General features: G+C 37.0%; 1 protein-coding gene across 1 annotated transcript; it reads right to left on the reverse strand.

The window, feature by feature from the left end:
• On the reverse strand, positions 1-27,688 carry jagn (jagunal). The gene is made up of 4 exons (XM_083124051.1): positions 27,504-27,688; positions 25,464-25,605; positions 7,679-7,894; positions 1-6,899 (listed from the first exon to the last, which is right to left on the reverse strand). Exons 1-4 carry the CDS (start codon positions 27,590-27,592, stop codon positions 6,771-6,773), a joined length of 576 nt encoding a protein of 191 aa, XP_082980177.1. The 5' UTR covers positions 27,593-27,688; the 3' UTR covers positions 1-6,770.

Below are 27,688 nucleotides of genomic sequence, written 5' to 3' on the forward strand. Positions count from 1 at the left end.
GTCTCCTGTATTGACATTCTATTTCTCCTGCATATTTCGTTAACAATGAAGACCGCAAAATTTAAATTAATTCCTATACAATGAGAGTTCGGTGAGATATACAAAAGTTAAAGTCGACTGCAAAATCTTGCACATTTAGCATTTGGCAGGTGAAAGTGATGTCATATCTTGCAGTACTTGATTGATGCTAGATGTTTGGCTCCATGGAAAAATGCATATAGGTTAGGACAAAGAAACATGCAAATTTGTAAATGTTTAATTTGCATTGTGATCTGTGCATTGATAGGGTGAGGCAGTCAAATGGGAAGATTTTAAAAAATCACAAAAAATAGAGCAAATATTAGTTATTTTTTTAACATGAATGTACTGTACATGAGTTGAAATTAATAGTGTACCTGAAAAATGTTAATTTTTTGAATATGGTGTCAGTAAGGTGGCATCCTTGGTGTTGCACACATTGCTGTAAAGGCACATTACAAAAACTCTGATAGTTTTGTTGGAGATCAACACGCTTTCCGTCGAGAGTTTCAGTTACCCCCGTGTGCTCCTTGCTTCCAGCAAGATGGTGCAACTAGCCATACTGCCAGAGTGTCTTTGGATGTGCTTAGACTCGCGTTTCCTGGTCGTCTCATCAGCAGATTCGGTGATATTCCGTGGCCTGCCCGTTCACCCGAGTTGAAGCTCCAGACTTTTTTCTTTCGGGTTACCTCAAATCCAAAGTTTTCAAGGACAACCCTCCAAGAACCGGGGATGATTTGAAGGAGCGAATTCGGCAAGATATCCACAACATCCCGTTGGAGATGCTATGCAACGTCATGGGCAGATTTACTCTGAGACTCCGAGAATGTGTGCAAAACCAAGGAAGCCATCTTACTGACACCATATTCAAAAAATGAACATTTTCAGGTACATTAGTAATTTCGACTCATGTACAGTACATTCATAATACATAATATTTGCTCTCTCTATTTTTTGTGAATTTTTTAAATCTTCCCGTTTGACTGCCTCATCCTATATCAAATGTAAATTTATTCTTTTGTTTATTATTCATGAACATTTGCTGGAGTGAAGTGGCACCACTAAAACATGTGCAAAATTTGTTGAGACTAAATCTTCCGTAAATTCAATACTAGAAGTTGGTCACCCTATTGCACACTGCCATAAAAGCACATAGAGGGGATGTAGAGGTAGGAATCCAAATATTCGCAAGCAAAGCACACATCATATTGGAAGAGGGAACTAAAAACTTATTTAATTTCATGGAAGTGATACAAATTTCACGATCCGAGAACTCTCATCCCACTTTTAATTCTACCAAGATTATATTTGCAATGTGTCGGCTCAACACAGACGAGATGAAAGAATATATTGGCGTATAATGGCTATACATTGGATTAAGTAATGGCTATATATTGTGTAAATCTTCATTTGCCAACACTAACATGGTAAACTGTAATTGCTGGACAGTTGAACAAACAAGAAATTATTAGCATGTTTGCTACTTAGGAAAGTAATAATCTCACTATAATTATTAAAAGATGGACTGCAATCATTTTTGCAACCTCCTTATGCATAAATCTTAAACAATGCCATCGCTAAAAGGACAAGCTTGAAGCAACCAACATAATTTCACACTAAACGCACAGCCATGAAATTAGGTGGGTGGCAGATGTTCACGCTGTTGCCGCATCAGAGCACAACCCCATGTATTCGGAGGTTTAAGAGAATGAAAGAACTGGTTGTAGAGTTGGTCTTTGTAATCCACGTGATACAAACTGACAGTATTTGCTTGAAAGGTCAGGGATGACACAAAAGTGACCCGGAGAGAGGTCGGTTTGATGCTCGAAGTAGACAATCTCGTTTTGCTTTTCATGGCTGTGCGTTTAATAATTTTTATTAAATATATAACTTGGCTCATTATACCAGCCACTATATGCACATTACCTGCTGAAATGAAAATCTTGTGCCTTTTTATTTCTCTTAATGCATATATTTTTAATTTAACAAATGTTTATATCGGAACCAATATTCTTACAAATGCAATTTTTCATCTTGAATTTCTTCTTGGTATAGTGAGTAATCATCATAATGAGATACAAAATTGAGCATGTGACTACCAAGTTTTAAAGGTTATATAGTATTAAAGTAGTACACATATAAATGCAATTTTTTTACCATCTCTATTAAAATATCAATTGTTACGTTCTCAAAAATTCACATTTCTGCATAATATTCCATTGTAGCTTCAGAAAGTAGTAAAGAAAATGAAAGCCAGTAAAACCATTTTAAAAATTAATTATGTTCGAGTATCACATGATGATTGTCCATTTATATGATATATATTGTAGAATATAACAGGTAACAAATCTGCAAACTATATGTTTAAGTATGAAGATAGTTCTTTCCTCATGAGTACTGGTGCAGCATTGACTGAGGAAAAAATTAAGTAATATTTATAACTAACATTTGCAGTAAATTTCAGAAACATTATAGCCTTTTCTCAGTTGTTTTATATTGTACCCAAATCGAAGGTATTTGAAGTTACAAGCAGCTTAGATCAGGTCCTTCCTTATTATAACACTTTAACTACCTATATCATTGCAACCAGATTTTCATCTACAACAGAAATTACTCTCAATCTTTTTTTGTTTTTCTAATTTAGTTTTATAGATATTTATAGTAAAATTACAATTCTTATGTGAACCAGCCAAACTGGTTACGAAAAGGCAAACTCTTAACTTAATTTTATATTGAAACAAATGTTAGCTGATAATGTTAATGATAATTAAAAAAAAAACATTTTCAATTTCTCCACATACTATCACAGATGCCTATATGTAGAACTGCATGACAATTATTGTTTACTTCAACAATACACATTCCTTTCTGCATGCAAAGAATATCTTCCTGATATATATATAAAACTATTTTTTATGTATGTGTAGAATAAGTGTTTCACAATTTTTTAGCAAAAATTTAAAATTAAGAGTATCACAATTTTGCTTGTACAAGTTGGATAACATCTGTATGTTAACAAGATGACTTAGGACATTTCATTCACATGGATTGGGCAAAGCTAAAATGATTCACCATAAATAAGTGATTGACTAAACTGCACCAAATTAATCTCGAGGAAAACAGAATTTTATAATGGCTTCCAAAGTGGAAAAACACCATAAAGCACTGGTGTACATAGGGGGGGGGGGAGGTACAGCCCCATCCAAAGTGAAGAATTTGGGAAAAAACAGAGTGGTAGTTAAAATGACCTCCAACTGCCACTTTTCAGAGTGGAAAGATCTAAATATATGAAACATCTTACTGTGTATGCTGAGCCCTAGAAAGCAGCTATGCACTATCCACCTTTACAATTCCAGCCCCTCCCAAAAAAAAAATGTATACCAGTGCCACAAAGTAGCAGACATTCCCTTCATGTGATAATAGAAAGGAGGTACAGTGACTTAGCTGGAACTGGATGGATTTAAAGAATACCAGATTAATATGTCACCTGACAATGAGCCTCAAAATGTTGTCAGCCTTTCAAGTTTTTTTTTTGTTTTTTTATACTTGTTTCTATCCGGATTGTTAAACAGGAAGAACAAATCTTTAATCATCTCCTAATATTACTAAATAAATTAAATTGATAAAACCAGTGAGGGCATAGTGGTAACATCATTGCCTTGTAATCAAGGGGTCCCAGGTTCGATACCCGGTGGAGGCACAAGTAAGTAATTCAGATCCCACGTTAAATTGTAGGTCCAGTCCCAATTAGCCTTCCTGTGCATAAACTGTAATTAAAACCAAAACTCAATAAGACCAGTGAGCAGGTCTTGGGAGAGGATGGAAAAGTTAGCAGGATTCTTGTTGGAGAAACCTGATGGTGTGGCGCTTATAAGAAAGTCAATAGTGTATCGATCTTGCCCAGGGAATGGACAGGTTGAAAACGTGTTGCTGCAGAATTAAACCTTTGGGTTTTGGAATGCCAAAGAGTTAGTTATAATTATTTTTTAGCATTCTAGTTTGCATGTGAAACCCATACATTTTAGGCCATAGGGCTAATTACAAATCCAAATTGCACATTTGAATTTTTAGCTTAATCATATGCTCAATGGCAATTTTTTCATGATTAAAATACAAATGCAATATTTCCCAAAGAATGAAATTTTCCAAGCCACCTTCAAAATTTATTCTCAACTTTAAGAAGCAAGCAAACTTTTATGTCACATGTGTACATACATAGTACACATGTAAAACCATGGGATACCAAATCAAGACAATGGTTATCAAACTCTACATATAATGAACATTACCAGCAGTAGCAGAGGGTGAGACATCAATGCAAAACCATACACAAATTTCACTAATGTTATTGGAGTATCATTGTTGGTGTAGTATAGATATATTTTTATATATTTTCAATATTCATTGCCACACATGTTAACAATCACTATATCTCTTAAAATTTGAACAATAGCATATAAAAATACCACTTCATTTCCATTTTATGCAATTTCTATTCCTATGAACATTTTCTCAACATAAAGCACTCAATACTCCCAATATTCAAAAATTGCATATTTCGCAATGACAGTCTGTTTCAAGAAGTATCTAAGAGTTAGACAATAGCAAAAAAACATAATTTCATCACAAGGAACTCTTAGGATTTAACAACTGTTAACACTAACTAATCTTCATATTTCTTATCTTTTGCATAATTTTCAGTTTCATCTTTACATGTGCCATTCATAACAAATTTGTGGAAACAAATACTTTAGGAAAATACCTTCGTCTGAATCCTACAACAAAGAACAAAACATTCAGTAGAAGATAAGTTTATCCTATGTACGAATGGTAACAATTTATCACATGTAACAATCAAATTTCATTAGGTCATGCAAATAGGTACCGAGTAGGCCCGGATTTATAAATGAGTACAGATTTATTTACAGTTTCCAATACAATGGGGAGTTGGCATCAACATTTACTATGCCCATGGTGCACAGCTATTTAGATCTGGGCCTATTATAAATAGAAAATTTGTTTGGGTGTGATAAAATAGATAAAAAAACCTGTGAACTATTTCCTTTTCATTAATTATGACAATACTTGTCACACATTATCGAAATTTTTAGATTGACCTCTATCCCTAATCAGGATTGAAAAGACAACAGTTAAGATAAGGCTATATTTTTAACCATGAACTAGAACTAAACTCCATGATGTAACAGCCTTCTAACAGTCAGGACCTGTCAGAGTGGCTTTTCAATGGGTGACACATGGTCAGCAACATCCCCAGTTGCCTCACAATGATGGGTCAGAACCGAAATTTTGCAGGCTCCCACCAGAAATCAAACCCAGGACCACCTGCACCAAAGGCAAGAGTGCTAACCATCAGGCTATGCAGGAGATCAAAATTTACCATGACTTGGTAAATGACTTGTAACTTTCCAGCCACAAGGATCAGTCAATCAAAATATTTGGATAACCGAAAGAAGATACATGCAACTACATTGCCATAGTAAATTTTACGATGTAAAGCAAAGTACTTGTGCATAATCTATATAACTGAACTGCACAAGACACATAACAATGAGTACTTTATTGTTTTGCCATGGGATTTTCTCTCGTGATGATTCTAATTTGTCAACATATTACAACATCAAAATGTACAAATCTGCATAATTGTATGAGAAATGGTTGACTTATCATAAAAAAATTTTTATGTTGCCAGTCTTCCTTTAGAGGGTTACAAAGAACTTACTACCCTAGTCAAGTTCATGTCTTTCTCAAATATTTCCATTGCCACTTCTATACAAGGGCAATCCCACATTCTCATTACATCACAAAACCTTAAACATGGTCAAAGTTTGTTAATATTTAATTGAAGGAACAACATAAATCTAGGTAAATGAAACCGTTCTTACATAAATTTAAACATGTTTCCTTCAACTATAAAATACAGTTTTTTGTCTAACAAATAACTATCCTCTTTACATATTATTTTTCTTTATGAATCAAAATTCAGTGGAAAGATATGTTAATTATAACCTTCACATTAAAATCCATTATCATTAAAATAGTTTTAAGGAAATGATTTGAGTCGTTTTCACAAGCACTGCTCTAAAATTAAGCCTTGAACATAACTTTACAGGCAACAATTATATCTTATTACATTTTATTAATTTAAAAATAATTCCCTTTCCATTCATAAATTGTATAAATGTTACAGCAACAAAGGATACAGTAGGAAAAAATGAAAGGTTTTAAGTATGAAAACCCAAAGGAAGGAAGAAAAATAGTGTGGAGTAATATGAGTCTTGATTTTTTTGAACACTTTGAAAAAAAACATACTTCAATAAGGTATCAATGGCAGTGATGAAAACTGGTCCACATTTAGAGGATAATATAAAACTTTCGTTTGCCTGGCAATACCTTGAACGTAAAAGAAGTCGTACCCACGAAATAAAACAACTTAGATTCAACAAATCTGAACATAAAGCATCGAGCAGATGCCCCTGTAGATTAACCCAAAAACACTTCACCTTTTGCATGTTTTTTTCCAGATCTCCCACAGCAAACACACACGAACACCAGCCAAGAAAAGGATTCTGTGTGGTCTTCCATGAAATATTCTGCAGAGAACTGCATTCACTTGCAGACACAAGCCAGGTCCTTGGAACACACTTAGCAACCATCACCTGGGGGATTTCTGTGTGTGACAGGGTACACAGGGTGAGAACCAAAAAAAAAATCAGGAAACTTTAACTGGTGATTCACTGAATCTTCTTCACACCCCTAGCTTTCCATGCAGACAGTAAATTCCATGCAAAGTACAATGAGAACAGGTGAACTTGTATTGCCAGAATAATGAAAGCATACCAAAGAAGAGCATATGGATAGCCCTGGAAAAATAAAAACAAATTAAAAGAAGCATTTATAATTTTTGCAATACAAATTACACATATTAATCAGTATTCTCAACTCTCTCCAAATATTAAGCATAAGCATAGTAAATTTTTCAAGTGATGAAAAATAGTATTGTATTGTAGACTCTTTTATGAATATATGTTGGGAAGTTTTCAAGCGCAAACTTTTCAAAGGTGAAGTGGGGTATGATAAAATAAGAGGGGGCAGCTATTTTACAGTGGTGTATTCTGAAAATCTGATCTGGTTTGCTGCAACAATTCTTATTTATTGTACATATTTATTATATATTAATTAGATATAATATAAATAAAACACCAATGCAGGCATGCATGTAAAAGAAAAACAGAAGTCTGACAACTTCAAATTTTCTGGCAATCTCTATATTTCACATTTCAGTCTTCCAATTTAGCAAAGTAATGCCCATTAGGAGACTGTTTCAAAAGTTTAATTTCTTTTTGAAAAAGTCCACCTCCTTAGCATAGTGCTACAATGCCAGGGATCTCAAGTTCAAATCTGGCATGGGCATTCTTTGTGCGAGTCCCTTCACCATTTTCATATAATCTCTCATCCTCATCTTTATAATTTGCCAAAACGTGGCAGAGAAGCAAAAATAAACCAAAACAATCAATATTTCTGAAAAGGCCTTGTATATATATGGAATACACAATCAGCAATTTGTAAGCACACCATATACATGCTATTACCAGCTAAAACTGAACAATATCTTAAGCTGGTTAAAAATGAAATATCTTACCTGCCAAACTTCCACTTCGTCTTTTTCCCCAGTAGTTATATATTCCCAAGCTTCATTGAAGTAATAAACTGCTGCGTACAGTACAGGAATGATGCCAAACAGGACTATACCACCCATGTACTTTTGCATGGTTTGAACTTTATTTTTGCGAATGGCCGAGAGGCCCCAAAAGGACAACACTAAGCTTATACACCAGGCATACTCCCACCATAGTGGCTGTAAGGAAAATAGAAACAAGTTAAAATGTTGTAAAGAAGTACAATAAACTATTACAGTACGCTCAACCCTCTGTACCCTTACTCGAAAGTAAAAAAAAATGCATGGTTATGAATGTTTTCTCTTGTTCTTAGCTCATGGAGATGTCATGGTGAAGTAAAGTACCTCTGTTACCTTAGTGTCAAGCACATAGGCGAAGTTAGGTAGGGGCTAGGGGAGGCTAAGCCCCCAAGAACCAGCCATTAGCCCCCAAACGCATGTGACATATGCATAAAATAATCAAGGAAAGAGAAACTGCACACAGAAATTAGATAATTCTCATGAAACTTTTATGTATTACTCTTGTGGGAAGATTTCAGAAAAATTAAACAATATTTCACACATATAGCAACTTTCTATATCCTTCATCCTTTTCTTATATTTTGTTTCATTCAGACCTTCTTTCCAGGCACAAATGGTAATTCTTTTAATAAAAAATGAATTTATCCTTAAGGCTACATAGAGACCAAGAATAGCACACCTTTAGTGACAATTCAGTAACTTGCGAAGTTCTCAATTTTGCAATAGTCTGTAATTATGTATATCCTTAATTCACTTCAATAGACATTTCTTAAGATCCGAAAGCATCATAATACTTAGTGTTCCAGTTTAGTGCACTTAATTTCAGAGTCCCTTACGTATCTACATATACAAGGTAACCAAAAAAGTTCTTGCCGTCTTTGACGTCACATTAATCATGCGCTCACAGAGAGGAAACGAAATGACGCATGTGCCTGTCAAGCGATCGGGAGTTAGTCTGACCATCGACTGTCAGTAGTACAGGCACGTTGCACACACACAGCAGTCACAGCTCGTCCAGTGTCGAAGAGAAATGGAATGGAGCTTGTTCGCGTGGGTTTGTTGTATGACTTGAAAGTGGGTCTGTCAGCTGCCGCATCAAGTTGCTGCATTTGCCAGGCATTTGGCAAGAATGCCGTGAACGAAAACACTGCCAGGCATTGGTTCCAGAAATTCCGTGAGCCTTTCGGATGAACCTCGCAGTGGACGACCACATGTGTTGGATGACGAGGCGCTGAAAGCAGCCATCGAGGAGGACAGTGGTCTAACGTGTGATGAACTTGCAGAAAGGTTCCATGTTTCTGCTGAAACAGTCAGACTGCACCTGCATGGGATAGGGAAGTCAGACAAGTTAAGCAAGTGGGTACCCCCACACATTGTTGGCAGCCAACAAGGAACGAGTGACAGCCCTGTTTGTCCTTGCTCACTCGGCACCTGAGCACACCCATAATTGATCGCTTGCTCACTGGTGACGAGAAGTGGGTCCTCTATGACACTCCCAAGCGTACCAGACATTGGTTGTAGCCACGTGACCCTGTTCCTCACACCTCAAGACCACCTCTGCACCCACGAAAGGTTATGTATGCTCTCTGTATGGTGGAATTGTCGGCAAGTGGTGCATTATAAGCTCCTTCCACCTGGTCAGACCATCACTGCTGACCTCTACTCTCAGCAGTTGCAAAGGGTGCACTGTGCATTGCGGCAGAAGGAGCTGGCATTGGTGAATCCCAAGGGTGTGCTGTTCCTGCACGACAATGCCAAGCCACATGTGGCAAAGAGGACCCGGGAGACCCTTCAGCAACTTGGCTGGGAGACAATGTGCCATCCACCATATTCACCGGACCTTGCACCAACAGATTACCACCTGTTTCATTCCCTCCACAACCACCTCCGTGGGAGATCCTTCGCAAATGAGGGAGACCTGCGGAACGCACTCACGGACTTCTATGCATCCATGCCCGCTGAGTTTTATCACCAGGGTATTGTGCAGCTGCAGGAACGTTGGCAAAAGGTGTTGGATGCTGATGGAGGTACTTACCGTCCACTGTATTGCTCTTTATCAATCACTGCTCTAGAACGGCAATAACTTTTTTGGTCACCTTGTAAAAACACACATGATTTTGTTAAGTATTTTTTTTCTGATACGTCGCTTCTCAATAAATGTTAGCAAAACTTATACGTTGCTGTTCATTCTTATTTGGTTTCTGATTTGCCAATAGGCTGTAGTGGACTATAATTTGAATTAACGAAACTTAGAATGGCATTGGTTTCTGTTTGATTAGATATTAAGCAAAAGGGCACCTGCAGAGGGGGTGGAGATATCTGGAAAAACTTCATACATTTCAAATTTTGAAATTCTAGCGTGAAAACATGGCCAGCAGATTAAGTGCCTAGGCAAATTATCCTAGTGGTGTGAATGCTATATGAGAATTCTCTAAACTGAAGAAAAGCATCACCCCACCTTTCCTCCACTTTAAGTACTGCTGCCCTTCCCCTTCCCCCTGAGAAAAATCTTGCGGGTGGCCTTGATTAAGCAAATAAAGTCCAATTATAAGCATACATTGTATATTGGTAAAAAAAGATCACTTTTCTACTCGCTCTACGTACCGTACGTACGTACAGAACCTAAAAGATTTTCACTTCACAACTGCTGTAAACAATGAAGCTTACACTTGGCCCACAGTACAGTACAGAAAATACCAATAATCAGACAACAATGCTGCAGTAAGATGCAATTCTTGAAGTTACTGAATGATGCTCACAGTTGACCTCCTATACAACAATCGCACACAAGCATTCTGTTGGTTGAAAATAACAATAATAATCAGGCTACAATGCTGCACTCAGATGCAATTATTGAAGTTACTGAACGATGTCATTTAAACTTGATTAATATTTCTATACAGAATATAGTTTTTACAATCGAGATTTTAAAAAAATAACATTTTACTAAAAGTGTCCAGAATTAATGCCACTACTGTAATTTGCTCAGTACCACAGGATTACCCATTAATATTATCACAAATTAAAATTATACCTTCTTTATTCTAAAGAAGAAATGTGTTCTTTCATAAATTTACAACCATCTATAATAGCGTATTTATTCCTTTTAAATAAGATGATGTGGGAATCACCTGTTTCCCAAGGAGAATGCCCGTGATGATTCTTGTAGTGGATAAAAGCATGAATAAAGTTAGCCCCAGCTAGTCCACCCAAGCGGAAAGGCAAAACTACGCCTATGGTCAAGCAGCACATCCTCAAGGCTTCATGCAAGTGAATATAGCATGCAACACAACAATCCAAAACAAAATCAAATGGGACGTTGCCTACCACTTAATGAACACAAAATATTGGCAAAAATTAATAAATTTAATAAATAAAGTAAATCAAACATAGATTGTGCTTAACAAACCAAACTAGAAGTGAAACTATCGTTAGCAGTATTACATTTATTGATGTTTGTAGGATGTTGTTAGATAAGCTTTTTTTAAAAAACATTTTTGTTGGTTAGGAGTTAAGTTTTGTGGTTGTTTTTTTTTCACTATTTGTGTGCGCACACAACTGGTGTTTATGAATAAAATATAGCAAAAGTGCTACAAGATAGGGGATATTTTTCACTTATGCAGGCCATACTTTGAGATCAAATATCATGGGTTATTTGTGACTTCCGCACCCTTCAACATTTTATATTACATAAAAGATAGAAATCTATTAATTAAAAAGAATTTGACACAATTCTTGAGGGGGTACAGTTGTTCAAGGACCCAACTATTGTATGCTTATGAAAACAAGATTCACCAGGCCCGTGGCTAGTGAGAATCTGCTTTGCCCCCCCCCCCCCCCCCATGAAAAATATAGAACACATTCCTACCCGGAATTCTCACTAATCTTTACAATTATATCCTATATTGCTCTAGCAACATATCAAAGACACTTATTTATATGGTGATTTATTAAAGTGTGTTAGATTCCATATAATGTAGTACCAGGATTGGAAAGGGGGGGGGTCCCTTCCAGATTCAGACTTCGGCAAATTATTTCATAATTTTCAATATCTAGAACAGTTGTAACATTTTGAGTAGTATTGTATTAAAGTGCCTAATGTGCTTGGATGTTTTTTCTTGGAGGTGTGGCTATGAACTTTGAACTGCTTAATTTTTTGTTTCCCAAGTCTACCTTTTGGTAATAGTGATTCATGTGGTAGAGAGAGGGAGCTGATATTTGAATCTTGTTACTTAGCGTTGCTTTTCTGCCACTTCTAGCTAATCGCAACAATGAGTGATGACGTGAAATTGATGAAGACACACTCACAAACAGTGTCGCAACCACAGAGGAGAGGGGGTGTCAGGGAGCATTGTCCCCGCCGACCTTGGACGGAAGTCCATTCTAGGGGAAGCAAACATTGAAGTAAAAAAACAAGACTCGGAGAATCTAAGAATAGCAGGACAAATGGATACTCAACATGGAATTAGTTTTCAGGTGTTCCTTGCATTTCTCTTCCAGATGGCCAAGGGCACTTGCAGGGGACACAGAGGGGCAATTGGCCCTATGATTTCAAATTTTATACAAATAAAAATACATTTCGTAAAATTGCTTGCTTCGCTTGCAATCTCTGCTATTCTTATAGTCCAAGTTCAGAGCCATAGCTATGGGGCGGCGGGAGTCTGCCCTGGGAGCCAAACGATCTATATGAAAAAAAAAATGTTAAAGAGAATGCCATGGCACCCCGTAAAATTATTTGCGCCCTATTAAATCAATTTCTCTTTGAAACTTAATACGAAATATTAAGGAAGTCACTGTAATCCAAGAAGCCATTGACCAATCAAGGGATTCCTATTTGTTTCTCAGGTGTCAAACACATGTCTTTCACCTATAATATAATACAATTCACACAATATTTTGGAAAATGGTTAACGTAACCAGTAGGCAAACATTGTATGTAGTGATGCAAGAGTCTCCCCTTTGAAGGAAATAGAATCCGTGGTGGACTGAGAGACCCATGTTTTAGCAAGTACAAAAAAAATATATTACAATTTTTTTACACAATTCATCCAAGTGTAGATAATATTAATATATAACCATTATTATTTAATTAATTCGATTTTTCTTCCATAACACAACACAATGGTGGTGTTGGATTCTTGTTAGATTCCTTTTACGTAAAAATCTTGCATACTGGAAACAAGAGGGAAACATTATGAAGCACGATTTATGAAGGGCTCTCCCTTAATCAGTTCTGCAGAGAGGCCCAAAGCTGTTGTACATATTCAGGGTGGCTACAAACAAGCAGAAATGAAATTCCCTGACTTTTCCAGGTTTTCCAGGACAAAATTTACATTTTTCCTCTGACAATTACAAACTAAACTAAATCGATGTTTTTACAAATGGAAATAATAAACTCATACAGATCCACATATGGTTTTGCTAAGTATGAATATTATCTTCTATTAAATTGACTTAATTTCTCTATTCTCTACGACTTGAATTCAAACTGCAAAATAGTGAATTTGGAAAATTATTACAATTCACAAGCTAAGGAAAGATTATGGAATTTTGTCATACGCACTAAGTTTAAAATAACATATTTGCTTATTGTAAAGTTACGACTAAATGAGATAAGAGTGAAGAGTGATTGATTAAGAAATACAATTTGTAATTTATCAGTCTCCTTATACAATCTCGGTATTATATGTTGATATTTCCACTGAGGTTTGGAACCCTCTGCTTGCAAAAACTATGAGTGGGGACTCATTTTTCAATGCATAAAGCTACTTCTCTCTTCTCTGTAAAACAAACAATTTAACTTTTGCATATAAGTGAAACAACTAGTGTTGCTCATGGGACGGGACATGTCCCGTCTCGTCTCGTTTTCGAGACACGAGACGGGACAAGCCTTTTGAAATTCGAGACGGAATGCCTTTCTCGTCTCGTTTTCGAGACGAGACACGAGACGGGACGGGATGGCTTTTGAAAAGTCTCGTCTCGTCTCGAATGTCTCGAAAAAATAAAAGCAAAATTTTTAATCAGTTGCAAATACTTGTTTGCTTGGAATAAAGTATTTCAATTAGAAACGTTGATAAGCGTGTGTTAAGTCAAAATAAGAAGACTATTCTAGAGAGAGGCATGAATGAATACCTAAACTTATTTCCTATACTCTTTCGAAACACAGCGTTACTCCCCATTTTTTTAAAAAAATAACTTTATGTTAAGATAGTACTCCAGATACTAATACAATTCTGAATAACATCAAGTAAAAGGGCAGGTAGAGAAGGTGGAAGGAGGGGCCAAAAGATCGTGGAATGTGTGCGTCCGAGGTTTATCTTGTAAAAATAGTCTCAGCTCTATAGGTTGGAAAGATAAACGGACCGACGGATATGGTTTATTTTTATTATTTAATTTTTACATCAAAGGGTGTACAGAAGTTATTGTTATTAGGAAGTAGGAAAAGCACTGTAGGAAACATGGCAGTACAAATTGATAAGGAGTTGTTGGGAAAGTTATTATGGAGTCCAAGATATAAGCAAGACTAAGAGAAGGAGATAATTAGGGACAAATAATCTTGCATTATCCCACTCCGAACAGCTGAGAGCTAAAGAGGAGGAGAAAATACGTGAAATATGGAAAGAAGTAATTTGGTGATTTTAGTGTTTACAGGGAACCACGACAAGATTTTACCACATGATTATTTGCACGGGTTGCGAAATTATTAGAATGTTATGGAAATTTCGGATATGTCTTTGTTGAGAAAATTCTTGTTGTTTCCCTCAGGCATTCTGCAGGTGGTTGGATTCGATTTTTTTACGTTCGTTTGAAGATTATTCCAATGTTTTTTTTTTTTTAATTTCTTTATTTCTTATTTAAGAAGAATACTATTCCTTGGATTGTAATAACGAAATACTGAGCCTGATATAGAATAGATTTCAAATAAAGGAAGTGGACTAAGTTCTGTATAATCGTCGTAGAAGGAAACTTTGTTCTATGAGGGGACTCCCCGATGGTACAGTGGTAGCATCGTCGCCTTGTAACCAAGGAGTCCCAGGTTCGATACCCGGTGAAGGCACATTGTGATTTGAACCCCACTTTAAACTGTGGGTCCAGTCCCGATTAGCCTTTCTATAAATCAGATGAAGGAATGTTGTAGCTGTTCTTTTTATTCTGTAAATTTAGCCTTTTCACAAAGTAGTTTTATCGAACTTCAGAGGGAAGCTGACATCAATGTCAGGGTGGCGGGAGCTTGTTTACGACCAGGGTGTATTCCGAGACTATTTTTCGCCGTTCCCCACTGACAAAGGTTTCGCTTTGAACAATGGACACCTTTGCTTCAGGGGGCAAACACCAAACATAGGGCGAGGTTGACCTGCAGTAGCGGGTACGTGCCATAAATCCAGGCCTAAAGTAGGAATGAAAGTTGATGCAAGGGAGGGGCAATAAAAATTCTGTAATTTGGTTTGCTTGCTGACAGGAAGTTTTGCAGGAAAAGCTGAAAAGGAAAACGGCAGACTTTGAAGAAAGAGGGACAGTGAACACAAGTTCTTTGTATTATTCGCCGACACACAAGCTTCCATTTCGAAGGTGAGGCTATCAGCAGCGAAGTTATTAGAGGGTTGGAAGCAGTGACGACACCAGAGGGGCAGGGGAACGCCCCATGTCAGAAACTTCCCCCCACCACCCGGCTCCCCCAACTGAAGTTAATTAAATATCGAATAATAAGAGAGTTCATTTATAAGAGTATGACGATTTTCACCTTTTCAAAGTGGTGTATTCTGCATGATATTCTTGTATATGTATTCCTGCTTATAATACCAACTTGATTAACAAATATTAATTTGTTTCGTCCAAGATTCGAGCGCCGACCTGGGCATAGGTGATTTCTCATTCATTTATGTCCGGTAATAGCCGAGATTAACCTAAGTTTTAACCAGTCTTAAGAACTGGGAAAAAGTGTTGAATGTGGATGATTTTAAAACATCGCGAATATTTTCAGGACCACAAGACATCATCTGTAGTACGGGCAAATTATTCTAATCGTGGTCGTTAGTGACAACGCTAATTATTAAGACATTCAAAGTTGATTCAAGATTTGGTTGGTTGGTTGATTTGGCTTTTGAAGTCCACTTTATGCACAGTAAGGCTAATCGGGACTGGACGTATAGTTTAAAGTGCCTCCATTGGGTATCGAACGCAGGACCAAAGGTGATCGAAGAAAACTCGTCACTACATGTCAGTTGTGGATTCATCGCGGTTTCTTACTATTCAGGGACTTGAATTTCGAGATGATGAGTCTGAGGAAACCTTAACAAAGGAGCTTTCTTCGATACTCTTGAAGCTAATGAGGGGATATTATTTGGAAATGTATTGACCGTGAACCTTAAAATGCAAATTACACTTAAAATTCGATTCAAAACATATCGCGGGCAGGTAAAAGAACGCTTATTAGGATTTGCCTCTCTCTTCGATCATTAGATACAGGTTCGCTCTTTCTCGTACATATCAAAATCGAAGAACTTCTTCCCACAAACTCCATAGGTGCCTGTAATTGGGTAGCACAGACATACGTTGAAGTGGTAGAGGAAGAGTAAGTATTGCCAGGGTCGGAATATTTCTTGAATTATGAGATAACTGTAACCTTTGTCTGATTTTTTATCCTGTGATAACATTTCCTGAAAGGTGAAACACAAATTTTGCCCAAAACTCTTCAGCGTTACGAAGATGGTTGTTCTTAAAATATTTGAAAAGGCTTTCTCGAAACAGGATGCTGGATGCAAACTGCCTCATTTGGCTGTTCTTGCCATTGAGAAGAAATGTCAAGTCCTGGACGTACCGAAGGTGCGCAATAAGTTCTCCAAAGCACATAGAGCAGAATTCTCCTACAGGAGAATTGCACTTCACTAAGTGCCTCACATTGTTTCTAATACTTAAGAAGATTCATTTCTTCCAACGTCACGTTTATTTTGCAAGAAAATTAAACTCTTAGAAGCATTATTTTCATCATTTATATTATTATCTTATAACTTAAATATTTATATCAGTAGTTTCATCTCAAGAAAGACGATGAATTATAAAATTATGAATGTCTTTCAATACTGAAATAGACCACTAGAGAGAACGCAACTTACCAATAAAAAAGAATTAATATCTTTATTAAAACGAATCATGTGGAGATAAACTCGTAATCAAGAAGTAAATTTAGGCAGTAAACGTCCACTCTAAATAAAAGACACACACAAAACACCATTCATGAATATAATAATAATTATTATAATAATAATAATTATTATTATTATTATTATATAAGTATATATGTGTAGTGTTTTCGGGCGTTTTAATGTGACTGCCCCCTTACAATATTTTGTTGCCAGCCTTCCCCCCCCCCCCAGTCAAATTTCCCTGTCGCCGTCACTGGTTGGAAGTAAATTTATTAAGACGAGGAAAGTAACATTAGCTGTTGACAGTGTTCACCAAAGGACGTGATATGTGCTACTGTTTGTATAAATGATAGGAAATTTAAGCAAAAATTTATAATTGTTGAGACTTGAGAGTTGTTTCCTTCATTTGATCGTAGGAAGAGGTTTTCTGAGACAGAGTGGGATTATTTTACACATATATGGGAAAGGGTGGTTGTTTAAAGATAGAGACGTATTTTGCACATTTTTTAAAAGTTCAGATAAAACGAGAATTTAGCCTTACTGTTATGAAAGGAAATAACGCAGTACGGGGAAATAATAACTTCACATTTTTCGCACCTGGTGGGATGCAACACAAGAGTATTGCAGGAAGTACGAGGATGAAGAAGGATATGTGAAATTTGACATACCTGCGGGTGAATTAGTTTATTCTAATATTCTTAAGGTTGATATTGTTTTTTTTTTTGTTTTTTTTAAGTCCACTTGATTCGCAAATAGGCTAAATCGCGAACCGACCTACAGTTCAAATTGCGATCCGATCCACTTCGTGCCTCCATTGAGTATCGACGCGAGAACCCTTCATTACAAGACCTCGACGTTATTACTACGCCATCGGGGAGGCACCCAATTTACACAAATATGTTGATTCCAATAACACGTTATAAGCATAATCTGTTAATGATGCACTTTGGGTGCATCTAAACATATGTTTTTCAACTATAGCATGTCTAAAATAATCATTGAAGTTGGGATTTTTATAACTTCAGGAGGCACGGCTCTGTAAACGTGCAATATAAAATTAATGCAGGTTTGCCTTCCATACGTGGTGGTTTTGTCACGTTTCTTCGCTTCGAAAAACATACACTTTTGCAGGAAAGGCTTCTTGCATCCTCCTGGGGCCTTGCTCTAGCTAAACAAAAAATATATTTGTTTAGCATAATCGAGGGTTACATATTCCTGCCGAACGTACTAGAAAACAAGGATCTATTGGGATCATACTGCTTTGAATGACAGTATCAATGAAGTTTTATGCACGCTACTACTTATAATAATGAGCATAAAATATTAATCAGGAACTTTATTTTTCGTCAACTGGATGTAACATATTTTTTTGTTATTCAGCATATATTCAATTCATCACCTTTTTTGACATTAATTTTCTTGCCAGGACAGCTGTTTTTATGCAGATTTTGACGATCTTAACTACACGTAAGCTAGATATTAGCTAATATTTGTGCTGTTACATTACTGTTCTTCTACCATCTTTGTAACATGTCATGCAATAACAATAATAGAATTGATTAATTTACATATTCAAGTGAATAGACCTATGAATTATATTAATGCATTAATTTAAACATTTACTTAATTGTTGTCGTTAATGTTATTATTATCATTTTTTCTGAAACACTTGGCTCAGACACCCTCCCCCGACATATATTTCTAGATGCGTGCCTGCCGAAGGATAAATTACATGTAGATCAAGCGGTGGTGGTACCGGACTTAGAGGCTAAATGGAAAACAAAGAAGTATGTGCGTCATAAGCTGAGCATAAGAAACAGCACAATATCACAAAGAAACACTTTTTGAAACTTATGTCATAGAAGATGTTTAACAATATTAAGAACAATAAATGCTTTCTATTTGTAATATACTAAATATTGAAATTTTAAATAGTCTTTTGTGTTCGTACTACACATTTAAAAACTTTTTTGTTGCTCCTCAGCGCCAAGCTTAGAATTTAAAGAAAAAATGTACATTTCATAGTGCACGGAAGTTCGACAGTCAGAAAGAAAGAAGGTCTATTGGAAAACATTTCAAGACTTCCAAAAGGTATAGCAGTAATGAAAAAGAGCTCTCACTTATACCGTGCTTCTGGCTTCCCGCGGTAGCTGATCGCTGGCTTTTCTAGCATAAACCAAGCGGTGTTGCTGCTGAAGACTGCCTGAACTCCGTGCTGGGGAAAGCCATAGCCAGGCAGCAAATTAAAATACGCAACGTGGTAACAACGTCTACGTAAGCTCCTCTCTTCTGCCTTCCATTCGCTCCTCGCTGCCCAGCAGACGACTTTTTTCTCGTTTCTCATTGGCACCAAAACTGTCGAGCGATCCCTAGCGCGGGAAACGGGACAGGTTCTAACAAACTTGGTATAAATGGACGATGGATAGACAGTTGTATGAAGCGAGAAAAGCCACAAGGTAGATTTCATAAGGTACCTAGCAATCAGTAACCAACAAACTGCATTTTTAATATTAATGTCCTCACGATTAACGAACCTTATATATTCTCACCACGCAGAGCTTTATCCCACTTTCCGGAAAAATATTTCGTGTTTCTGCTACTTTTGACTTTTGTTGGCATGATATCCCGGATCACTTTTACGAGACGAGACGGGACAAAACGAGACGGGACGAGACGAGACAGAACCCTTCGAGACGGGACACGAGATGGGACAAACAAATATTTTCGAGACGAGACGGAACGGGACAGACCAAAGTCTCGTCTCGTCTCGTGGGCAACACTAGAAACAACTGAATCTAACAAAAGAAAGTGTCATATTTCCTTACATTATCGATGGGATATCAAGGAATTTATAGAATTGCATTGTATAGGTACCTGATTTAGCTAACCAACACATTAAAACGGGAACACTCTAATAATTAAAGCTTCTGAAAGTTCATATACGAGGGGCATCCTGGAAAAGCTCCAATGGTGCCTATACGCAGCACTCGTGGTCGGAGAGCGACACACACACATACAGGCAGGAAGAAGTGGCATGTAGCTGTAATCTGGTACAGTTGGAATGTAGCCGGTTTAGGACAGTTCTAGGTTAAAGATTGCAGCTCTCATACAGTCTCCCACCGACTGCGATGTAGCCTACATTGCACGCTCAGAATTTGGCACAGAGCAATCGTGTGAGTTGTGCAGACCGGACGTCGTGAGTGATAGGATGGTCAGACGATGGTGCAGACAATTCACGGAAGGCCAATCGAATGTGCACAACCCCATAGAGCTGAGTACACACGGGCCCTTTGCATCACTTCAGGTGAGAGAACTTGGACCACTCCCTGTAAAGCCCTGGCCTTGAATGTACCTACTTTCATCTCTTTGTTTAACTGAAGAGGTTTCTGTCAAGGCAAGGATTTAACAGCTACATTGCGGTAGAGATTGTTTCACTCTTTGGTGTCACACACATATACCATGGGCATACAAAATTTAGTGCCATGGTGCGACACATGCCAGAACAACGGTGGTGATTATGCCGAAAATTTTTCCCAAAATTCACATTTTCATTTTAGCGCATTTTCTGGCAAATATCTGAAATTATACCTTCATGGTGTTTTTAAACTACTGTTTCAAATTGTAAGTCACATGGCTTATGCCTCTTCGCGAGAGTTTGATATCTTGAAAGTTATTTTAAATACCCCTTTATTAATTTTAAGGGAAGGATTTTAGATAATGAAATTTTGGTCTGGAGTTAGGGCCCCACACTTTCTTGATCACGGCTGAAAGTGGGGCTGATGTGATCAGCACCACACTCTTGGCTGCCTTTATCCCTCAAAGTTTCCTCAAGGTACCAGCTTCGTATGATGCTGGGTGGGCACCGGAGCAGTTTGAATAGGTGGAAAACATCCCGGTTCTCCCCTGCTGGGGATCGACCCCGGGTCTCTCGCATAGTAGTCAGATGCCCTAACGACTGAGCTCCATTATTACTCAATCGAGAAATGCCGATAGAACGCACTTAGCGTGGTAATTCAAAACATATCTCGTGCGACAAATACTGAAGATGCTGCTCCCGTGTGACGGTAGATAAGCACTCGATCTCCTGTTAGAACCTTGCCACTTTGCTCTGTGATGCAAATGGTTTTGATAGAAGTTGAAAAAATCGTGGGAAATATATGATTTAATGTGGCTGTCGGAATCATTTCACGTACGTATAACTCTATAGTTTACTCTTGAGTAAAATGTTGGAAAACTTGCATGTTCTTTGTAGACAAACATGGCCTAGAAAAGACAAGGATGTTGGATTTCATGGAATTTTTCATTGTTTTAGGACATTTCTTTTAAAAAAATTGCTAAAATGCCTACAATTCCCATTTTTTGCCAAATTCGCATTATTCCGATATTTCGAATGGGCGAAAAATGTGTCCAGACATCACTGCACATTCCTAAACATAATTTTGCAGCAATTACCATTTTTAACAGTTTTGGCGTTTGCAAAAAATCAATGTACCTACTAATTGGAAATTACTTTCTGGGCACCCCTCGTATAAATCAGTAGATGGAAAGTGAAAATTTAGCAGGGCTGGCAGAGAAAAGTCAATTCTTGAAGAAAGTTATTTGCTTTTATGATTGAATGATTCGAGTAAATATGATATTAAAATATTTACGTATTTATTATTAGTATTTTATTTCATAATATTGCACATTAACTTCACTCAGTGAGAAATTTAAGACCATCTCTCACGAGATTAAACAGACAGGACAGAGAGTGGCCTTAATTTCATTTCAATACTAGTGTTGCAGTAAATTTGATGTTGGGAGCATGCACTTGCCAATTTTTATAACGTTCACCAATGCAGATTTATGTTTCACTTTTTCGTGATAGTATTCAATATATATCCCATTTGGTTGGGTTTTTCTTGATATGTAAGAATAGTGAAATGTCATTGTAAACGTCTGTTAACTTGTGCGAAACCAGTAATACGTCAGGATGATGAAACAAAACCTTCGTAAGCACTGCTACATTAAATAATGTGAAGTGAGCCAGAAGAGTAATAAAATTCCAGCAGCATATTTGCAGTCTAAAGCTCTTCTTGTGTATGCATGCGATTTTTGTTGGATGTTTCAGTCCATGCAATTTCTGTCGCATGGTGTAGTGAGATACTTTGTCGGGTGGTGATACTCGACAAAAATCGTATGTATCAATGGAACATATTTGTTTCCATGTTCCTTCAGTTTGCCCAACAAAATGCCTTACTACGACGTCCGACAACTATCGGACGGCGCCACCAGCTCTTATCCCCTCCATCTGTTGACAAGTTCCCTTACTACTCCCATACGGACAAGAAAAAATGATAATTCAATGCATTTTTCACCACATAATATTTAGAGGCTTAACCTTTACTCCTCCAATGATACCAACCATTATGGTATCATCAGGGTAAGGTCGTACTGGCCCGATGATACCATATGGTATCATGGTGCTGATTACGAAATGAATGTGCTTTTTGGACCTTCATACTCTTATGTTTGGGTGGAAACTCTGACACAGGTCTGGAGCAAGCCTGGGAAATTCATGTTGATGGCCAAGCTCTCCCCCCCCCCTCCGCAACATATCCATGCCACATTTCCGAACAGAGTTTCTTACACATTTTGGCTTATTATTCAACTTGTATGGCACCAAAGAACATGAAACATGTTTCATTCTCTTGAGAAATATCCATTCTTTGAAAAGAATACTAAATTTCGCACCGTCTTCCCAAATAGTGGGAGAAGAGGGGGTTAACTCCAGATTTTTATGTTGTTTTTTTTAATTGAAACTCAGTAGTCGCTCCCCCAACCCCCTTTCCTCGGTTCGGCATTCTGAATTGTACACCGTTGCATGCTCTGATGTTTTAGCTGAAAAACAAAACTTATCCGAAGTAGATTGCTCCCATAGTGCCCAAGTTATAACAATTTTCCTCCAAAAATGAAAATTACCTATTTCTCGTAAAAAACAGTTTCACATTTTGGCTTATTATTCAACTTGTATGGCACCCGAGAACATGAAACATGTTTCATTCTCTTGAGAAATGTCCATTCTTTGAAAAGAATGTAGCAAACTCCAGATTTTTGTCTTTTCCATTGAAATTCGGGGGTCGCACCACCCCAAACCCCCTTCCACGGTTCGGCGTTCTGAATTGTACGCTGTTGCATGCTCTGATGTTTTATATGCAAAACAAAACATATCCGAAGTAGATTGCCCCCATAGTCCCCGAGTTATAACCATTTTCCTCCAAACATGCAAATTACCTATTTTTCGTAAAAAAAGAAAAATCACATTTTGGCATATTATTCAACTTGTATGGCACCAAAGAACATGAAACATGTTTCAATCTCTATGGCAACGTCCATTCTTTGAAGAGAATACTAAGGTTTGCGCCTTCTCCCCAAAATAGCGGGAGAAGAGGAGGTAAACTCCAGATTTTTGTTTTTTTTTTCATTGAAATTCGGTAGTTGCGCCCCCAAACCCCCCTTCTTTGGTTCGGTGTTCTGAATTGTACGCTGTTGCATGCTCTGATGTTTTAGCTGCAAACCAAAACTTATCCGAAGTAGATTGTCCCCATAGTACCCGAGTTATAACCATTTTCCTCCAAACATGCAAATTACCTATTTTTCATAAAAAAAGAAAAATCACATTTTGGCATATTATTCAACTTGTATGGCACCAAAGAACATGAAACATGTTTCATTCTCTTGAGAAATATCCATTCTTTAAAAAGAATACTAAAGTTCGCACCTTCTTTCCAAATAACGGGAGAATAGTGGGTAAACTCCAGATTTTTGTTGGTTTTTTTTCATTGAAATTCGGTAGTCGCTCCTCCCAAACCCCCTTTACTCGGTTCGGCATTCTGAATTGTACACCGCTGCATGCTCTGATGTTTTAGCTGCAAAACAAAACTTATCCGAAGTAGATTCCTCCCTTAGTGCCCGAGTTATAATAATTTTCCTCCAAAAATGCAAATTACTTACATATTTCGTAAAAAAAATAATCACCACATTTTGGCTTATTATTCAACTTGTATGGCACCCAAGAACATAAAACATGTTTCATTCTGTTGAGAAATGTCCATTCTTTGAAAATAATACTAAAGGTTGCGCCTTCTCCCCAAAAAGCGGGAGAAGAGGGGGCAAACTCCAGATTTTTGTTTTTTCCAATTGAAATTCGGGGGACGTGCCCCCAAGCCCCCTTCCTCGGTCCGGTGTTGTAAGTTGTACACCGCTGCATGCGCTGATGTTTTAGCTGCAAAACAAAAGTTATCCGAAGTAGATTGCTCCCATAGTGCCAGAGTTATAAAAATTTTCGTCAAAAGACTGTTCGAAGTCAATCAAGACGAAATTCCCTGACATTTCCCTGACTTTTTTTGACACCTCAAATTCCCTGACTTTTCCCGGTTTTCCAGGTTTTCCAGGTCTGTCGCCACCCTGATATTAATCGTCTATTAATATTATCGACCTGTAAATATCAAGTAGATACAGTCCCGATTAGCCTATTTATGTTGAACTTTATCTTTATATTCTTTGGCAATCTGGAAAGGTCATCACAATTTGATGTTGCTCGAAGTTTTTTTTGTTCGTTGGAGTTTCAAGATATCATACCTCTTCTGTTGCTTCTCTCTTTTGGGGGAGGGGGCAAGTGCCTCTGTGTACCCTGCTATATCTGCCAATGTGACACAATCAATTAAAATTTGCCCCTCTAGGATTGACTTTGCCCCCCTACAAGGAATTCCTGGCTACAGGCCTGAGATTCACTCAAAAAACTGTTCACGTAAGAGACTCTGAATTGAAATGTCACTGATGTACAAACATTAATATAAAAAAATGACATTGTATTTTTAGATTACTCTGATTTTCAGTTTTATAACAATTTAATACCAAATATACATGAGAAGTTCAGAGCACAAGTGGTGAAACTCCATTTAAGACATTTTTTTAGAAAAAGGCACACTTAAATAACTCAATACTATGTTTAGCTGTTAAAGAACAAACATAGTGGTGCCTCTATGAGCAACAATTTGAAACTTAGATCTTTACTTCTAGCACTGAAACATTGATACAGTTCTAAGTTATACATGAAACTCCACTTCCACGAAAGGTGTAGTTAAGCCACTTGTGCTTTGAACTCCTCGTATATAATTAAAACCAGTGCATTGTCTTAATGTGCATACAAAGTACAGTAGTGGAATCTGAGAACTTTAAAATGTGCAATGTCAGCTCAATTTTACCACACACATTGGCATCACCAAAACTTACGAAGGCTAGTACACAATAAGAACATTTACAGCAGGCTATAATGTGTATAGCTATTTGAATGATGTGCACAATATGACAAAACAGAAATAAATACAATTTATAAAATTATCGCAATGTGGAATTTGATTTAATGACAATGCATTAACTGCTATGGAGCACTGATAATTTAATTTACAACAGATGCAAGTTCTTCACAAGAATGGTACAACAACATTGTTTTGAAAAAAATAATGCCTTGCTTAAATTCACCTTTAATGACATTAATGATGCCCCTCGCTATAGCACGTATTATTTACTTTTCACATACTCACCTTTGGAACTTCTAGCTCTTCTATTTCAAGAATAAATATATCTAGTCGATCCAATATATCTGCGGACAACTTTGCAAGCATAACAAAAAATAGGAGATAATGGAAGAAGATACAGTACTTCAACCGGGATTTGTTCAGAGAGCTGAAATGAACAAGATACCATTAGAAGCCTGCCAAATATCGATGAGTATACACCTGAGCTGGGAATATTATTTTAAAAAATGGAGCACAACATATTTTCTTTGCCATTAAGTCTTCCAAATATTACATGGTAGAAAAATCTATTAAAAACTGGAAATGTACAGTTTTGGCAGCAAAGCTGATGGGCAAATTGTGCATTGCTATTTCTGTTTACTTTTCTTCGACATTATGTTTTTAAGGAATAGAATTATACATATGTTGAAGCAGTGTTTCTGCTTCATTGTCATTTTTTCTTTAAAATTTTTGTACCTCACCTTGTGCAAAACAAACAGTGTGTGTGAATTGGCCTCCTGTTATATTTTCTATATCAAGACTGTACCGAAATATTTAATCCAATTTTATGCTTCAAGGATAATCAAAGATATGTCAAATAACAACACAAACATGTGTAATGATTTTTTAAAAGATTGCTTTGTTCTATGCACTATTTTCATCCTCACAATAAAGTTCAATGACATCGGTACATATTCTTAAAAAGAAAGAATTATTGAACTATGTTGTTCTTGCAGAGCTAGGGAAAAGTAAGGTAACAGTTCGTTATATAGGAGACACATTTCTTCATTTTTACACAAGAAACCACTTATGGAAATGAGTTTCTTTAAGGTTTCTAACGTTTGTCGAGGTATTTTCTTTCATCGTGGAATCTATTTGACCAGGAAATCATGTATTTTGCAGGAGAAATATCTCACCGACGTAGAATTGCCATTGCTTACCTACGTGAACAAGATGCTCCATATGTTTGATGACGTAACACCCTGTCAGTTTTTCCAACCCCCTTCTTTTTTAACTATGCTTGCCTAAACTAACCAAACCTAACCTTATCAGAAATGGTTCGTGGGGCTACCAGTCAGCTACCCGTGCATAATGTGCAATTTGCACATGTGACGAACATGATAGTAGGTATTTTTCGGTGAATGAAGTTGGAAACGCTGCATACCGACAACAATAGTCAACGTGCTCCTGCCATAGTGTGTGTTAGGGAAGCGAAAAAAGGAATAACAAAAACTACTGTGAAAAATTGTGTTAGTTTTCATGTAAAAAGCATAATGGCACCTTGAACTATGTTCCGCAATACACAATTCGTAAGTACGAACCATGAGAAACACAAAATATCAGATTTTAATGTGTCTCCGATATAAGGAACTGTTACCAAAAGTAATTCTTCTCCAACCTTATTGGATCATGTCATGGTTGAAAATAATAAATTATTGTAACACCATGACCACATTCAATTTAAGACAATAACACATTCTCTTTTATCACAGGATTACTGGCAATAAAAATGCTAATAGCGGTTTTAGACAATCATCGTGGAAATGAAACTTTGTCCAAGAAAAGTTCACCAAGTGCTCTGAAATCTACTACATTCCTTAAAAGGGGTAAAATTCCTTTTAAACTTTATTTCATGTATGATAAGACAGCCTGTAGTTGCTTTCTGTATCTTTTTTTGTACACATTTCAACTGAAATAGCAGAGGGGAGGGCAGTTTCACTCCATTATCATACATGTTTATTCTTTATATGTGACTATGGACTCCGGCTTAGAATAATATTCAGGTGTGGGCAATCAAAGTGGCATCATTTTAGCATGATGCCCTTGACTGTCTCACTGTTCAAGAAATAACCCCCCGGTCTCCCACACTGCCCTTGCACATGCATAACTTCTACCGTGCCTGCTTGTGTCCTGGGTTTATGAATTAGAACAAGTAATACATTTAATGAGTGGTGAGCGAGACTTCACTCTACAAGAAAATATTAAGGCATGAAACACAAAATAAGACAATCATTCTCAAGCCGTAATTTTTACCTACACAGCGGAGGTGAGTGAACATCGCATTACCTGGCCAAATATTGTGATGCAACGCGTTGTCTATGCATAAAATCAGTACCATCAGTGCCAGTTACAACAGGTCCCTCTTTAGAAGCCATCACGTCTTCTTGTAATGAAACAAATATATTCAATATGTTACTATTGTCGATCCGATTCGTAAGAAATCACCTCCAAGCAGAAAACATGGCAGAAAT

The sequence above is a fragment of the Lepisma saccharinum genome, chromosome 6 (assembly GCF_977018435.1).
Source record: "Lepisma saccharinum chromosome 6, izLepSacc3.1, whole genome shotgun sequence".
NCBI lineage: Eukaryota > Metazoa > Arthropoda > Insecta > Zygentoma > Lepismatidae > Lepisma > Lepisma saccharinum.

Excerpts from the sequence above, each read along its gene's own strand:
- jagn (XM_083124051.1), bottom strand. The coding sequence starts at position 27,592 with ATGGCTTCTAAAGAGGGACCTGTTGTAACTGGCACTGATGGTACTGAT. Across the intron at positions 7,895-25,463 it reads AAGAGCTAGAAGTTCCAAAG|CCACTATGGTGGGAGTATGC; the intron begins GTGAGTATGTGA and ends TTTTCCTTACAG. Across the intron at positions 6,900-7,678 it reads ACGAAGTGGAAGTTTGGCAG|GGCTATCCATATGCTCTTCT; the intron begins GTAAGATATTTC and ends TTATTTTTCCAG.